The sequence below is a fragment of the Chroicocephalus ridibundus genome, chromosome 1 (assembly GCF_963924245.1).
Source record: "Chroicocephalus ridibundus chromosome 1, bChrRid1.1, whole genome shotgun sequence".
NCBI classification, from domain to species: domain Eukaryota; kingdom Metazoa; phylum Chordata; class Aves; order Charadriiformes; family Laridae; genus Chroicocephalus; species Chroicocephalus ridibundus.
Genome location: NC_086284.1, coordinates 87,334,726 through 87,351,597, shown reverse-complemented (window position 1 = coordinate 87,351,597; position 16,872 = coordinate 87,334,726). Strand labels below are relative to the sequence as shown.

The 16,872-nt window shown below is 45.4% G+C and overlaps 2 protein-coding genes across 4 annotated transcripts in view; one reads left to right on the top strand and one right to left on the bottom strand.

The window, feature by feature from the left end:
- Positions 1–14,283, top strand: part of PHKA2 (phosphorylase kinase regulatory subunit alpha 2) — a 48,301-nt gene extending 34,018 nt beyond the window's left edge. Inside the window, exons 26-32 of one of the 3 annotated variants that reach the window (XM_063342585.1) lie at positions 267–368; positions 1,003–1,121; positions 3,904–3,951; positions 5,805–5,972; positions 7,703–7,756; positions 9,004–9,204; positions 9,714–14,283. In XM_063342585.1, the coding sequence (XP_063198655.1) occupies positions 267–368; positions 1,003–1,121; positions 3,904–3,951; positions 5,805–5,972; positions 7,703–7,756; positions 9,004–9,204; positions 9,714–9,887 (866 nt within the window). In that variant the 3' untranslated portion in view covers positions 9,888–14,283. Of the gene's footprint in view, positions 1–266; positions 369–1,002; positions 1,122–3,903; positions 3,952–4,801; positions 4,969–5,804; positions 5,973–7,702; positions 7,757–9,003; positions 9,205–9,713 lie in introns of those variants that run through there. The other 2 variants (XM_063342593.1, XM_063342603.1) reach the window with 2 other exon arrangements.
- Positions 14,284–14,604: 321 nt separating this feature from the next.
- The window catches only part of PPEF1 (protein phosphatase with EF-hand domain 1), a 37,143-nt gene continuing 34,875 nt past the window's right edge, over positions 14,605–16,872 (bottom strand). Inside the window, exons 16-17 of the mRNA XM_063342616.1 lie at positions 16,238–16,322; positions 14,605–15,761 (exon numbers count right to left, since the gene is read on the bottom strand). Coding sequence (XP_063198686.1) covers positions 15,568–15,761; positions 16,238–16,322 — 279 coding nt within the window. The 3' untranslated portion in view covers positions 14,605–15,567. The remainder of the gene's footprint in view (positions 15,762–16,237; positions 16,323–16,872) is intronic.

The window sequence follows — 16,872 nt, the reverse complement described above, 5'->3', positions numbered from 1 at the left end:
GCTTTGGTGAGATTTCACACAGGTGCACCATACTACTCACTAATGCAAATAGGGTTATTTCCATGCAGTGTTTGTTGTTTAGTCTTGAAATGTATTTTCTTTGAAATGTGAATCTACATATTTATTTTTTTTGAAGGAAACGCTAGCCACAAGGGAAACGTGACTGAACTTCATTCAACCAGCAGTTCACCTAGGAAAACAACCTATAAAGCAACCTATAGTGATGTTTGTAATTTTTTTTTTTGGTTATGTTTTGTTTTAACTAGGTGAAGAAGCTTCAGAGAGTTTGATGAACCTAAGTCCCTTTGATATGAAAAATCTCCTACATCATATTCTCAGTGGGAAAGAGTTTGGTGTGGAAAGAAGCTGTAAGTTGTCCACTCAGGTGCATGTATATGTTAAGTGAGAACTATAAATACAAAGTTAGATTGTCTTACAAGTAGGAATCTACTCTCGTGGCATGTAAAATAGAGGTGTAGGTGATGTATTAATCATGGGTGGCCATGTATCTGCGGTGGAATAAATGAAACACATGATGGAAGCTGTCCTGAACTGAAATAAGTTTGTATAAAGTTTTCAGTGATATAAAGGCAAATTTCTATAATGAAGACGTTTTATATGACCAGAGTGAAGACCATAAAAAGGGTGTATCTAACTTGCCTTCAAGGAGTACATGTGTGATACCCAGGTATTCCCAACTGGCACTTCACCTGTCTCCCAGCTTCATTCTGAAGCCCTCACAAACACATTGCAACTCTGATGTCTTTTGAAGCTATGATTGCTCAGTGTTTTGGAAAATGAGGTCCCAATATCCAAGTAGGGATCTAGGTGCCTGACTTGATGCAGTCAGGTTTGAACTATTGACGTGATTTGAAAGGATGCTGTCACCAAGAGCATTGTACACTCGTTGAAAGTATATGCTTTTATCTTTAACTTCTATGTAAAATTTCATCTGTTTTTCTCCCCCCTAGTATTTTAAAAATGTCCATTTGCTTCTTTTAGTGCGACCTGTAGATTCCTCTTCATCTAGCCCTGCAATTTCTATTCATGAAATGGGGCATTCTGGAGCAACCAAAACAGAAAGAAGTGGTATTACTAAATTGAAGAGTGAGTTGAAGCAGGTGAGGGTTTTCCATCAATGCTTGTCAGAAAATGCAGCTGTTCTGGTACTGTGTTATGTTAAAAACTTGTATGTTAATTTTAGGACACCATTTTTAATGCCAAATAGATTCTTGGTAAATGACAGAAGTTTCCAAAGATCCATTGATTTAAAGCTGATCCCTAAATAGAATACAGTAAAGGGATGTTTCCTCCAAAAATATCCTTCCTCTTTTGTTCTTGTCTCACATGCTGAATATAGAAGAACTCGAACAAACTCTAATGCATTCATGGCATCAACTTTAAAACAGCTCTTTAATCATCTTTAGCTAAGGAAAGGTCAGATGTACAAAGTGAAGCTTTCATGCAAACAGTGTTCATTTTTATACTCTGCACAAGTTGCTGATGTGGTCCACATGCCTTTTGGAAAAGATACACTTGGAAAAGAAATCTTGGTTTGTTTTCTTCCTGGTTTTGGAAGATGATTACTGCTATTATATAGATATATTTATAAGTTCAGTATATGAAAGTACACAGCAACTGAGCATATAGAGAGATATCATAGAAAATACCTCCAAAATATTCTGAATGAATGTGACTGGTGGTTTTGTTATGAGTGGTTTTGATTTCTCTCGTTTTAGTGTTTCTTTTAGTACTTTTCTTCTGCTGTATATAAGTAGGAAGGTAGTGATCAAGTAAAATACATTTGTAAGAAGGAATAGCTTCATATTGTTCAGCCTGGAGAAGAGAAAGCTCCAGGAAGACCTGACTGTGGTCTTTCAGTATACAAAGGGGACTTAAAAGCAAGGTGGAGAGAGACTCTTTGCCAAGGTCCATTACGACAGGACAAGGGGCAACGGATTTAAAATGAAAAGAGGGTAGGTTGGGATTAGACATAAGGAAGAAATTTTTTATGATGAGGGTGGTGAGACACTGGAATGAGTTGCTCAGCAAAATTGTGGATGCCCCATCATTGCAAGTGTTCACGGTCAAGCTGGATGAGGACTTTGAACAACCTGATCTAGTGAAAGATGTCCCTGCCTGTGGCATAGGGGTTGGACTAGATGATCTGTAAAGGTCCCTTCCAACCGAAACCATGCTGTGATTCTGTATTAGAAGCATATTTTAAAAGACTGCCTCTTCTGAGAGTTTATCAATCCCGATTCATTTAATCTGAGGCCATTTCTATAAGTTTTTGAGGAAGTAGATGGTGTTTTCCTTTGATATATGAAACAGATTTGCTTGATAAGCCTTCAGAAAGGAGTGGCATTTCTGCATGGTCTTGACCTGGAGCGTTTGACAGTGACAATAAGGATCGGATAATCATCCTTCGTAGGACATGATAAGGCAGGGAAGCAAAGACAGAAATGTGTGGTGTCTGTCTCATGAGAACTGGTTGCCGTGTTTGAGCCACGCAGCTGCCTGAGCATGGTCATGGCTGAGCCTTGTGGTATGGCTGCGGCTGTGAAGGTGCTGCTCGCTGCTTTCCACCGGCCCTCAAGGGACTTTGGGGTTCAGTCTGAGCTGGGCTCCCAGTCATACAGCGGGTGTCTTGACTTCAGGGCCTTTCCAGGAAGGAAGAGGGACTAGGCACTAGGTGGCAGCATTATTTTGTTTTAAATACAGAGGTGGGCCTGAGCTGAAACACTTGGAGTTTTGTTGAGGTTGGAAAGGTGTTTCCTGCGTTGCTTTTGCATTAGATGGAAACCTGGTGTTTGACACAGAGGAGGAGTTGGTTGTTTTTATTTTTGTTCCTCCCACCTTCGCACTTACGCTGCTTCCTGCTACATCTCACTTCATTCTCTGAATAATTCACTAGATACTGCTTTAATGTCACTTTGACAGAGGGGAGTCAGCTTTGTGTTACAAGCAACATTTCAGGTACTTGCACTAACACCTCTTTGCACCAGAGCTCAGGTGCTGAGCGACCGCAGCTGTCTCGTTTGTTGCTGTTGTTTCTTGAGTCTGAACATCAAGCCTTTGCCTGGGTCTGAAACATTAACACTTAATTAGGAGGCATGGCTTGGGGAGGACAGTTACAGAAAAGTGCTGTAAGTCTGAGGTGCTGCATCCTTATTTCAGAAAAAATTTTGGCTTGAAGCTGTTCGTTTAGCGCTGCCCACCCAGTTGGCAGCCTGCAGGCTTTCTGCAGCAAGATGACCTTCTCATGCAAAGAGAAGCTAGTGACGTTAGGAAGAAGCTCTTTATAATGAGAGTGGTGAGACACTGGCACAGGTTGCCCAGAGAGGTGGTGGAGGCCCCATCTCTGGAGACATTCAAAGCCAGGCTTGATGAGGCTCTGGGCAACCTGATCTAGTTGAAGAAGTCCCTGCTTACTGCAGGGGGGTTGGACAAGATGACCTTTAAAGGTCCTTTCCAACACAACACATTCTGTGATTCTACGATTGCGACGAATGGGGAATGGAAGGGGGGAGCTTGGGTCTTTTTTCCCAGGCCCAAGTCGCAGGGAAGCTTTTGCATGCATCTTTAACTGTGGCAGTTTGTGTTGGCCATGCTCAGAGGTCAGTGGATGGCATGGGCAGCTTGTGGCTGCATCGCAACCAAGGGGGCTCCTGGCAGGGCAGGGTCTGCCTCGTGGTGATCCTGGCAATTGGCAGCATCTGCCCCAAAATTAGCTGACGTGCAGCACTGCAAGAGTCCGGGGGTTGTCGTGGTTTTTCCCTGAGTACCTGAGCTTATACCATGTTTCTTGTCTGTGCACGGATGGGTTACTTAACCTTGTTTGCGTCCTGTTCTGTCATGGCTGTCTGTCTGACGTGTTGGTGTCTTTTTTTTGTTTTGTAGTTCTTTCATGAGGGCCACTCCATGTCCAGCAGCATGTTCGCTTCCACGGTAAAACACTGTCTGCAGCTCTGCACCTGCTCTTCACCCTGAGTGTGTTTGCGCAAGGGTCTTAGCTCTAGACACCTCCCTGTGGCTTTTCCTGCGTGAAAATCATTTCCAAATCCAACCTCTTTCTTTTGTTCATCTTCATTGGGAACCAATTCTCATTAGTAATCTTTTAATAGAAGTTGAGTCTCGCATTTAGATCCACTTAGTTCTTCTGAAGCTTAAGCAGTTGTAGCAGATAAAGCACTATAGCAGATTTAGCTACTTGGTAGTGGATTACATTACAGGTGTCATCAGTATTTAAAAGTAATGTAATGTTGATAAATGCTGGCAGTCTATGGACATTAATGAACCCAGAACAACTTTGGGTTGCTGAGGCAGGAGGTTTATGGGCACGGGTATCTCCTCGGGCAGTCGTCATCTTCCCAGGCAGAGAACTGTAGCTCTTAGTAAGCTCTCACTGTTAAGAAGGAAGATAATTGTTTAAATATTTTACCAACGGAAGCCTCAACAATTTAAAGTAAGTCTGAGGCTCCAAAGCTATCATGAAGAGACAGAAAGCTTGCAGCTATGCGTGCACTCTGAACTGGCGGTTGTGATTGGTGGTTCTCCGCATCTGCAGACTCGCTGTCGATGGCACACCTCCCACATGTCCTAAATGCACAGCTGCAGAGCACCGCTAGTCCTGTGGCCTGGCCCGACGACTGCCAGGTTGCTGTTGCCTTTCTCTTCCTTCATACCAGTACAGAAAGGCAGGCTTCGACTGCATGTTTGATTCAAGCGCGCAGAATTGTTCAGTGAGTTCTTTGCTTCTCTGAACCAGCTGAGTAGCCAGATTAATTATTGTATGCAGATGGATTTCTCTACTTTGGCACCCACTCTCCTGCTGACCTCCTGCATCCCCGAGTTGTGCTCAAAAAGGTGGAGGAAGTTCTGTCTGCTTCAGTGTGCAGTGGAAAGGAATAGCATGCATCAAGCCATCAAGGGAACACCACCTATTCCTCGCTGACACCAATAAGAGTGAATATCGACTTTGTTTGCATTTGCTGGTCTTTTTGCAGAGCTTGGCTATGTAGAGTCAGTGAGCCTATCCTTTGTAAGCATACAGTTTTTGTTCTTATTTCCCATCTTCCCCAGTAGTTTGCTCAGGCAAAAATCTCCTTACTCAGAGATGATGGGATTTTAGATGGGGTGGTCAGCCCTTTCTGGGCTGGAAGTAATAGGTGTGCAAAAAGGAACGAGGGAACAGAAGAGGACGGTCTCTGGGAGCACAAACTTTGAAGATGATTTGCTGCCTGATTTAGTCTCCAAGTCTGGTAGAGTAAAATAATAGAGCAATAGTGACAATGAAGGAAACAAGACTGATGTTTACAGAGAGGCAGGCATTATGATTATGTGACCACATGAAGTCAATTTTTAATCCACCTACTTTAATGGAGCTCTTTGCATGGAGGACCTCTCTTGCTGGACTCATGGACCCTTTGGTTCTCTTACGACACAGAGCCCAAAGTCCAAGTCAGACTGACCTGCAAACCCCATCCCACACCAGTGGCACAGCCCTGGCAGCCAACTCATGCTTGTTAAAATAGTCAGGCCTTTGTTAAACTAAGCAGTGAAGTTTACTGGGTTGAACTGCTTGCCTTTCTTGTTGAAAAATGACTGAAGTGCTGGAGAAGTTGAAGCTTGTTGTGAAAAGGAGAGAAAGGGATCAGTCCTGATCCATCATCTTGTATGACATCATGGCCTGTATTTTTCCCCTGGTTCTGAGGTAGCATTGTAACAGAATGATGTATTCACCGGGAGTAGAACTTGGGGTGGTAGAAAGCAACTATCCAAGGTTTTATTGTTTCTTACAGAGGGGCAGTACTCCATCATCTCCCATTAGTACTTCTCCTACTGGGTCCAATGGAGAGACAAGCTGGGGTGACCGAAAAGGGCAGTGGCTGCGCAGAAGGAGGCTTGATGGTGCTATTAACAGAGTTCCTGTTGGCTTTTATGAGAAAGTGTGGAAAATCCTTCAGAAGGTAAGTTGGCAGCTGTGGAGGGGAGGGAGGAAGCAAGCTGTACGGTAACCTGGGGAGATGGGGGTGGAGAGGCGGCGTGTTGCCAGGAGTTGAAGTTGGTCTTCAGCCGGAAGACTGGTGGAAACTAGAATCATTAGTAGGAGTAGGTCTCTTGAACATAAAAGGGCACCATTAACCACAGGTTCACCCGTGCTGAATTTCGGCTGAACCATTCTATTCCACGACTGTCTTGTGTTGCATCGCGCATGGCCTAATGCAAGTTGCGGTCAGTGCCGCTGAGGGGCACTGCAACGCAGTTCAGAAAGGCTGCGTGGAATCCAGTAGGAAATGGCACTGACTCTTCCAAAACGTCTTGAGATCTCTTGCTGGCTCTTCTGAGCTGTATGGAATTCTTAACATTTCTCTTGTTTGTTTTAAAGTGAAAAGTAAGTCCTTGCCAGCACCTTGGAGATCTGGGGTATGGAAATGTGTTGAAGCAGCTCTCCAGGAAGGAGGAGAGGGGAATTATTAATTTTTACTCATTTCAAAGTGATTATGCACCTGTTCCTCTGCTTTGCTGGATGAAAGCCAGCATTTGGCACCTTGCGGCACTGAGCTGTTCGTGCCTACACAGCTGGGAAAAATGTACATCACCAGCTCAGCTTGGTTTTGGTTGTCCTTCTAAAATCACTTGTGCTGAAGCTGTTAGTGTTGATGTCAGCCAAGATGAGTCATCTATGGCTATTTACTAATGGGATCTTTCAGCAGAGTGAGCATCACTTCTGTCATAGAATCATAGAATCGTAGAATTGTTGAGGTTGGAAGGGACCTTTAAGATCATCGAGTCCAACCTTTAGCCTACCCTGACAAGAGCCACTTCTAAACCATGTCCCTAAGTGCCCCATCTACCCTTTTTTTAAACACCTCCAGGGATGGTGAATCCACCACCTCACTGGGCAGCCTGTCCTGATCTAACATAATAACGGGGAGTATTGGAATGGTTTTCTGGCTATTAAAATCAACTGTGCTTATTTAAGTTGTCTTCAGTATTTCATTCTTAAACTCTCTTTGGACTATTCATAAAAGTTCTCTCTTCTGCTTGGCGTGGTTTTGTACCTCGGGTACCCCGATGTGTCATTCCTTAGCCTACCTTCTCACCTTCTCACCATTTAGGCTTTGTCACTCTTATTTTATATCACTTGGTATTTGTAACACCACCTCTCCCCCACTGTTGGTGGCCCATGTCCGAGCACCACATGTTGACATCCTTGAGTTGAGGTGCCCTGGATATAAAACACTTAACTAAACATTGTTTTAGCGAAAATGAAAAAGAAAGGGTCTGACTTCCGTGGTCTGTTGTTGTGCTTTTGTGCTACTTCTTATTTCTACGTTTTTTTCCCACAGAATGTTCTCATTGATTTGTTTTCCTCCTTTGTGTGCCTCTCGCTGTCGTGGCTCTCTAAGTACTTTCCTCCCCTCAGCAGCAGGACTGGAACACAGCACGCTCTCGACGTGTCGCGTCAGGCTATTTCTAATGTTTGCCAGGTTACATAACATCTTCCTTCAGCAAAGGTGGAATAATATTTTTCACAGGTTTTGTTGTTGTTGTGGTTTTTTGTGGATTTTTGTGTTTTGTTTTTTTTTTTTTTTTTAACTGAGGGTTATTAGATATTGGCTGGTATCAGAGAATACTCAGATTTACTTGCAAGAACTGTTAACTTCTAGTCATTGTCCAAATGTTGTTGTTTCAGTGCCATGGCCTGTCCATTGATGGGTATGTCCTTCCTTCTTCAACCACCAGAGAGGTACAGTAAAACGTCAGCAATTTTCTAGCCCTGTGACTGAATGTTTGGTTTGACAGTGTAAGATGCAGCGGTGCTGCTGTTGCAGATCCTTGATTTTAAGAAGGTTAGAAGATCTAGACCTTCCCTACAGCACTTCTGCCAGCTTCCCTGGGGCAGTGCAGACGAGTTCCTGCCAGGCAGGCCTGGGAGCGGGATTTGTGGCAGGTTTTCCCCTTTGCCGAGCCAGCCCTCTGCAGCCTTCCCTGACCCCGTCTGCCCACGGAGCAGTGCTTGGAAGAGGGTGGCTGATGGCAGCCCTTCGGGCAGGGTAGGGAGAAAGCAAAGCCTTGTTTGGAATAAAGCAGACACGTTGCTTGCCACTTATTTTCTTAATGTGCTGCAACAGCAGCCAGTGTATTTTGGCATCACAATCTCAAAAGTAAATACGAATTAAGGATGATTGTTTCTAAACGAAGCTTTGACTCTTTAAATCTATAACCTTTCCTTACACTTATTTTTCCGTAGTTGGATTGTCTTTCTGTTTTTAGGCACTCTGGCAAGTTTTGAATTCACATCTATAAAACAAACTCTTGTGAGCAGTAATCCATCAGCGCAGGAGAGGTGCTTCTGTGCCTGAGTCTGTTTCCCCGTCTGGTTCCCTCACATTTGTCTCTGGCTTCCTTCTCTTCTGAGGGACAGTGGTAGCAGCTGAAGAGAGGAGCTGGAATTTTCTGCCAAATTTAAACCTTTTTTTTTTTTTTTTTTTGCAGAATGGAGAGCTTTATTTATTCCTATTGTGTAGATAAATAGGCTTATATTTTTAGCCTGTCAGACCTAGACAGTATCTAATTTTGCTGTTTCAAGGAATCAGACGAAATGAGCACAAACCTCCTAAGGCAGCAGCCTTCCACATAACATCCACAGAGCTATGCCAGTGCAAATTAGGCTGCTCTACAAACAATATAGCTATATCTCTGTGTGGAAGAGCGTTCATCCTGAGCAGGTGGTTATTTTTAAAACTCGACAGGAGTTCTGGCTTTGCAACTAACCTGCGATGCTAGAAAGATACTTACAAAGCAGAGTGCGTGAGAGCGCAGCACGAGGGGCAAAGAGTTAAGTTGCCGGCTAAGAATCATCAGCAGTCCTGTATGTGACTTGTGTGTGTGTGAAGTGCGGAGAGGAGCATATGTTTAAGCGCTTGCAGGCTGTGGGGAACTAGCCTTTTGGATTTGTCAGTTTTTCTTTGCGTTTCTCCTCAAACTTGCCAGATGACCCCGTGCGAAATCAAGTTTGCTGTGCACGTGGAGTCAGTGCTGAACCACGTACCCCAGCCTGAGTACAGGCAGCTCCTGGTGGAAGCGATTCTCGTTCTCACATTCCTCTCCGACGTCGAGGTGAACAGCATTGGGGGCATCATCCACGTGGATCGGATCGTGCACATGGCCAACGACCTATTTCTGCAGGAGCTGGTGAGTTCAAAGGGCAGCGGTGGGAAAGCTCCGCATTTGAAAATTGTCCCCTGCTCCTTTTTTAATATGTGGGATGAGTTTGTTTTATTTTTTTTTTCCCTTATGCTTTCCTCTGCAAAGACAGACCAAATCACTTAAGTATCTTCCAGAAATATATTTGGAAAATTAATTTAAGAATTGTGGGAGATTTAAAGGGAATAAAATTGTAGTGGCTAACACGCTCTGAAGTACATGAAGTTTTCTTTCACCAAAGCATTAGATTTGCCAGTATTTGAGTAATCCCACCCCCCAAGGACAAAAATCTGTGAAGTTACATGTTCCTCATTTACTTACACTGATCCAACTAAGTCATGTGGGTCCTATAATAATCCTGCCTAGGTTCTCAGGAGGGAAAGGAGAATTGCTTTCAGTATTCAGCACAAATGTAAAATCATCAAGTGGCGGGGTTTTTTCCAATAAATAAGCGTGCACTCCTAACTTTCCCTACTTCTTTGCTTGTGTCTTTTCAGAAATCATTTGGAGCTACCGGTAATATCCTGGAGAAGGACGTAGCCACAGGAATTTGCCACTTTTTTTATGACAGTGCTCCAAGTGGGGCCTATGGCACCATGACGTACCTCACAAAAGCCATCATTATTTATTTACATGATTTCCTGCCTAGCACAGGCTGTGCGATGCAATAAGCGATGCCTCAGGGGTGGGGGGAAGGCTCGGAAGCTTTTTCTCCCCGTTTCCCTCTCGTGAACCTCCTGTTCAGTTGCTGCATGTCTGTGTGCTGTGCACTACCTCGGCCGTTTACACTAGTCGTCGGGCTGCCTGCACTCCTACCTGCGGGGGACGGGTAGGTGGAATTTGGCCTGGTTTTAAGAGAGCGTGCGAGAAATAACAAATAATGAGGCTTATTCTGCCCAAAGTGCATAAATGTAATTCATATTAAATTAGCAAGAATTATACAGTTCTGCCAAGGGGAAAAGAGATTACTCTATGGAGATCAAAAGGCATAATAAAACGAGGGAGCTGTATCTCAGGCATGAAGTCTCCCAAATAAGGGAAGTGATGGAATTCATTAATTTTTCTCCTGCTGTGTGTAAATGTACATCATTGTGAATCACTAATGCACAGTGTGAAACATCCAGGGAAATGTAAATTAGAGGCGCAGCAATAACTTGAAGTTACCAGGTGATATTTCTAATACACATTTATCCTGATTCTCATCACATTTGCTCCTAGTCAGTGCAGGGCTAACGCCAGAAGAGTCAAATGTCTTACAATATCCGCTAATTTGAGAGGATGGCCTCTCTCAGGAAGCTGCATCTGTCTTTAATCTGAACAAAATGGCTTCCTTCCCTGCATCCCCGAGGCTTTGGAGGCAAAATCTCAGGATTCCAGCTTCTCCAAGGTGACAAGACAGTTTTATGCCTGTAATCCCTTCTTCTGAATGGAGCAAGATAAACCTCTTTCACTCGAGCACCCTTTCCAAGTCTTCCGATCCTTTCCCTTGCAAATAGCCTCAGAGTTGAGAATGGCATAATTGCCACCCTTCTGGTGCAGCGTGAATTTATGGAAGGCTTTGATGTTTCTCTTTTTTTTTTTTTTTCTTTCTCCTTTTTTCTTTCTTTGTTTTTGTTTGGGTTTTGTTTTGATTTTTTTTTTTTTTTTTTTTAATTTAAAGTTGCACTTGTCACACATAGTTAGAGAAGAGCTGCCTGGAAGTCTCCCTTCAGGCAGCTCCCAGGTCAGTGCCTATGCCTTGAATCTGTCCAGCAGAAACCAGTTTCTGGGGCTGCTCCGCGCTGCTGCAAGGAGAATAGGTGTGTCTTGCAGGGAAATGGCTCTGTGGCTATTTAAACTGAAAAGAAAGGTAGGCTGCTGCTGCTGCTGCTGCTGGAGGGAAAGCCCTGCTTTACCCTGGGCACCGGCTGTGGTTTGCCTTGTGCTGGCACTGCTGGTTTTGCCGCCAGCCAGCACACATCTGGCTGGCAGCTTAGGGCAGTGGCTGGAGCTTTAGCCTCTCCCGTGGCCACAGCTCCCTCAGCAGCATGGAGATGTGCCGGCGCTGCCGCCGTGCGAGCAGGCCAGATATGGCCTGAAAAAATTAAAGATTTTCCATGCTAATGAGCATATTTCTGTGAGACCTCCCTCCACCCTTTGAAAACCTAACTATGCCATTTTTACAGGACTTGAAAACTTTTATTTTTGGTAACAATAGTATATGGTGCTTTTGAGAACGAGATTTTTGGCACTAGTTTTATACAGATACCTGAAATACTTTGATGACAGGAGGGAAGCAAACCCCTGTGTCACTTGCCAGTCGCCAGTGCCCATGGTCCCAGGGAGGCCACCCCACCCCGCCTGCTGTCCCTCTACGGAGTTGCTGCTGCTGCAGCAACATCTGGACACTGGCTCAAGAGAGCGGAGGTGTGGGAGGCCTTAGGAGGTGATTTCATGTTTTTGCGGGGCCCAGGAGAGTTTGGCAGCCCAAAGGCCGAGGAGCCCTTGTACTGGATGCTCTGAGAGAGGCACGTACTGTGTTAACCACCACAAAAACTGTGGGCCTGTGGCGGGGCTGGTATAAAGGTACGGTTCAGGTACAGTTAGCACTTGGATGTGGAAGTTGTTTTATTGGCATGGTGCCTGTTTTGTAGGGTTTTGCCTTCATTATGGTTTGGATTTTTTTTTTTTCCTTTTGGCATATGTATTGTGAGAGATCACTTAGCTTGTTTCCCAGTAAGTGAAAGTAAAATCCTTTGTCTGGTTTAAGCAGACAGATGTGACGGCACAGAGTGTGAGCACACAAGAGGACACTGTGATGGTTTCTTGTTCTATCCAGTATCATATCAAAAGTCAGCAGTGGCAGTTATTTTTGCTTTTCTTGTTGAATCCCAGACTGTGAGAGATGCAAGATGATTTTCTCTCAGACTCTTAATTTATGGTTTTTTTTTTTATCTACAGTGTGATCTTGTTTTCAGAAACAAGAAGGGTGATGTAGTTGGTTTTACACGCAGCTCCACTCTAAAGCAGTGGAGCCTACGGCCAAACATACCTGGATGCCCCTTAATGTGTGTGTTTGGTTTTTGTTTTTTTTTTAGTAAGAGTATTATTATCGGTATCTTTGATTTGAAATTCATAGTATGACCGAGGGTTTGGTAGATTTGCGATCATCATGATCGGTTATCACTTGGAGAGTTTGGGTGGCTGGTGGTGGAGGGTGGGATTCTGAAACACAAGGCCAATGGGAGGGAAACTCGTGTTACCTCCAGGTCGGGCACAGCAGCAGCTTGCTGCTGTGTTACTTCTCAGACCCAAGAACCCTTCCAATTGGAGAGTCGCAAACCTAATTAAGCGAATAAGGTTTTATGTAGAGCCCCTGCTTTGCTGAGGAGCCACCTCTGTGCGTGTGTGTGTGGTGTTGCAGAGCTGGCATTGGTGGTGGCGAGGGTGTGCTCCCAGTTAAAATACGTGACGACTTTGCAGTTTGTGTGGGGATGAGCTAATTGGCAGAGGCTCGACTTGGCTGTCTGGCTTCCCAGGGGAGCCAGCAGAGGATGACACGGCCAACTCCAAGTCCCTGGAAACTCGTTTATGGAAAGAAGGCAAAGGTACAGAGATACATCCTGTGCCTGGGAAACGAGGGCATTAATGAATTAAAATAGACCTGCCTGAGACCCGGCCTTTCCAGTCTGGCAGGCACTGCTGCCCCAAGCGGTTTGCAGCTGTGGGGACAGAAGCACCTACCCAGCTGTGGGGGGCAGCCAGGCACCCCCTGCGAACAGAAACAGGGCTGGTCAGGGGCAATTGGCTGGTCCAGCTGGGAGCATGTCGGGCCTGCTGGCCCCAGCCCAGCTCCTCCCTGCTCACTGCCTCACGGCTGTTTCCTCCCTGCTGCTGCGCAAAGGACACAGGATTGTCAAATGAGAGTTGAAAAGGGGCGTTAATCCCCCTCGGCTGCTGCTCCTGCAAGTAGATGTGAAAACTTAATGGTTGGGGTATGCAAATTGTCTGGCTACTGCCCTGTTAATTGTGGTCTCCTTCCTCGGGGAAGAGCCCTGCTTGTTCCTGGGAGGGGAAGGTGAGCTGGGCAGTCCCTGGCAGTCCTAAAACGAGGACTTTCCATGGCAGGTAGTGACACACCTGGGCTGATGGGGCACTGTGGGGCTCTGCCACCCCCCTGGCAGCAGCCGAGGGCCTGAGTGAAGCGGGAGCCTGGGTCAGTCCAGGTCCAATAGTGGGTGCTTTCTGGTGTGGTCTGGAGATAGGAGCATTGCTGCCCAGAAAGCGGGAGAAGGAGAGATGCCACCAGTGGTGGCATCTGTACCTGCAGGGAGAGAGCTTGGACACTCAGCTGCAGACCGATTCAGTCCCTGCTCAGAGGACCGCTCACAGCTGTAATAACTAAGTAGCTGCTGCAAAAATAGTGGGATAAAAAAAAAAAATTGGGGGTGGGGGTAATGGAAGAACAGCTTCAGCTCCAACATTTTGGATTCAAGTACAAGTAGCCGGGCTCTCTCCCACTCCCAGTTTTAGTCTCGAGCGGCTTTTATTTTTGGCATGAGATCTCTTCTGTGCGGGCTGAGGGGCTCTGTGTGCCGCTAGCAGCTGGCGGGGTGGCCTTCGTTCTGTTCTGCCTCCATGAGTCGGCTCCTCTCACACTTCAGTTACTGCATCCCCGACAGCCTCTTCTCGCTGCCTCCTGAGGGAAGCACGGCGCTGCATCCTTACCTTTACATCCCCTCTCGTGCCCAAGGCGAGCATCCATCAAGGTGACGTTAGGGTAGCTTCAGGAGCACGTCATTAGAGGGGGACATTGAAGCTGGTGGCTGTCAGCCATACTTCTGAGCTCCCGCGACTCCCCCCCCGTCCCTGGCAACAGAAATAAGTGCATGCACGTTTATTTATTCATCTGTTAAGTTACAAAATACTTCTGGAAAAGTATTTTGTATTTAATTGTACAAAATAAGATTTAAGCAAGACCGCAGTACCTTCAGCTCGGGCTGCTGTTACATTCTGTAATGATAAACGGGGAAGGTTGCTTTTTTCTGTACTTTCAACACTGTTATTAAATAAAACCCAGCTACTTTACTTAGCTCTTTCACTATTAAAATTTAAAAACGGGCAAGGCTGGAATCTTTTCCTACCCAAAAAGCACTTTGTGCATGGTGTAATACTGGTTTCGAAAAGCTCCTGAGCTGGCTGCGCTTCACTTGATCGCGGTGTGTTGCATTCAGAGTGTCACATGCAAGAGAATTGGGCCCTCCCCGCGGGAGCAGAGGGGGTGCTGCTTGCAGGAATGGGAATACTGGCTTGCAGTTTGGGGGCTGGGGGTGGCCGGGGGCACTGGGCTCTTCCATCTTGCTGTGTTCCAAAAACTCAGTTTCATAATTTCTCACTTGGTGAGGAATTTTTGCTTAACTGTATGCAAGAATATTTAGGTTCGGTAGTATCAAAATTTGTTTACTTTTGTGTTCTTACTCATTTCTTTGTTTTAAAGAAATCCGGTTCATCTTCAGGAAAAGCGTGTTGTACTCTGGTATGGGCAGGATACCAAAATACAGGCAAAAAGACACCACACACATTTCTGTGAAAGCTGAAGCTTTATTCTGTGATCTGTTGTACGTTACGTTAACATGCTATGGATTTAGCCTTTGGTAAGGTGACAAGTTATGACTTTTTTAGCTCCAAACCCCAACAAATACAGGGAAAGGTAACCAGTGGCAAGAGGGAATCTAGTGCAAGTGTAAACAAGCGCCTTTCAACTGAGCTCCTTTTGTGTCTGTAAACTTTGAGGAGGACAGATAGTGACCTGCGATGGTTTGATTTCACTGCATCATGCAAAGAGCAAGATTAAATGCCGAACTGCTTATTTTAACTAAGTGGTTCTTCCCTATTTTCCTCTCCTGGATTGGATAGTCCACAGAAGGCCTCTGTCGTGCCTCTTCTGTCGCCAGGGAGGGACTGATATGTTCCTTGTGGTCACCAGTGCTGTTTCTCAGCTGTCACCAAGGAGTGCTGAACGAAACCTACCCAAGTTTCTCTTCCCAGGGGCTTGTAGGTGTGACCTTGGCAGTGTTCACAGATAGACTGAATGGGCAGGTGCCACCACGGGGGAGGATAAATGGTACGGTACTGATGTGGCAGTGACACGGTCGTACTATAAGCAGTGGTTTTTCATCTCTTCTGTCTCATTTCTAGCAGGTGTATGTCATCCAGAAGGGAGTAAATAAAGGCTTACACAGTGACCGCAGTGCTTACCGTATCGAGCAGCCCATTTATTGTTTGTCAGGCTGGAAAGTGGTTTCCCAGACTGCTTATGGCTAAGGACAGGAAGGTGAGCTTCCAAGAGAGCCCACAAGAAGTTCTGCCTTTTCATGAGTTTGCCTTTTTCTCTAGTCTATGAACCACGTGAAAGGCCTCTAGAAATTCATTGAAGTCGATGTGGCCGTCTTTGTTGTAGTCTATGCTGAGGACTAACTTGTCGAGGGATTCATCATGCATGTCGATGCCCAGGTGAGAAGCGAAGAGTTTCCACGTCTGGCTGAACTCCTCAAGAGAAATCAGACCTAAAGGAGACAGGCAGCAGAGCGCTTTTTCCAGAGCTGTTTTCCTGTCCTGCGTACACACACTCGTGCGTGTGTGCAAACGCTCCTTCACGGCACGAAAGTTACCTGCCTGCCATGGCTTGGGTGCGCTTTGTGATTTCGTGACTGAAGTATGTTTTTACTTGAGGTAGTGAACAGCAGAACTGAGAAAGCAGGAAATACTGAGAATGAGAGTGGAAGGGAGAAAAAGCCCCCAAAAGAGTGAAGCCAGTACTGGAGATGGGATGTGTGAGATTTTTTTTTTTTCTCGAGTTAGGCTCTGGCACTGTCCCTTATATGGTTACAGCCTGACTGCTTAAATTAGTCTGCACTAAATTGGAAAAATGACATCACCTCTGGTTCCTCTATATTTAGAAGCCTTAAGGAGGAAACACAGTGGGGAAAGATAACTAGTGTAGGCTTCCTAGAGCTGGCACAGGGAAGTTACCTAGACTTACCTGAATGATCTTTGTCAATGACGTTAAAGATGATTTCCAGATCTTTTCTGTATCTGCACAGTGTTTCCACCAAAGCTGGCTGGACCTGGTTTTGAAATCACATACGGGAAAGCATTCAGACCCTGATTTGAGTTAGCCTAAGCACCAGAATCTGTACTATCTAAATCTAGTTTCCCAGTTTAACTTGTCAAATGTTTAAAAAAAAAAAAAAAAATCCTTATGTTCAAGTTCCCTGGAATGGTACTTTGTGTCTTGCCCCGAGGCATAATCAGCTAAAACCTGTCACTTTCAGATGGCAGGGCGAGGGGGAAGGAGCCCTTCACACCTCCTACCTTCAGTAATTATTTGCGGAAATAGGGATAATCTAGGGAAGATGCTGTAGGCCATGCACTCTCACTAAGCTTTTGCTGTACATATGTGAATGGATCCTGCTGTTCAGAAAAATGATGGAGACAGCCAAGTACAAAGCACTATGCAGCCACTCAGCAACAACTGGACTCTGTAGAAGAGACCTCAGCTGCCATTAAACATCTAAAAGTCCATCTACAAATGTGACCCCCTCCTACATGTGCCTGAATTGGCTCTGGAGCACATCTGAAAAGCTCATCTCAAAGAGTGAGAGTTGAGTGCTCTGG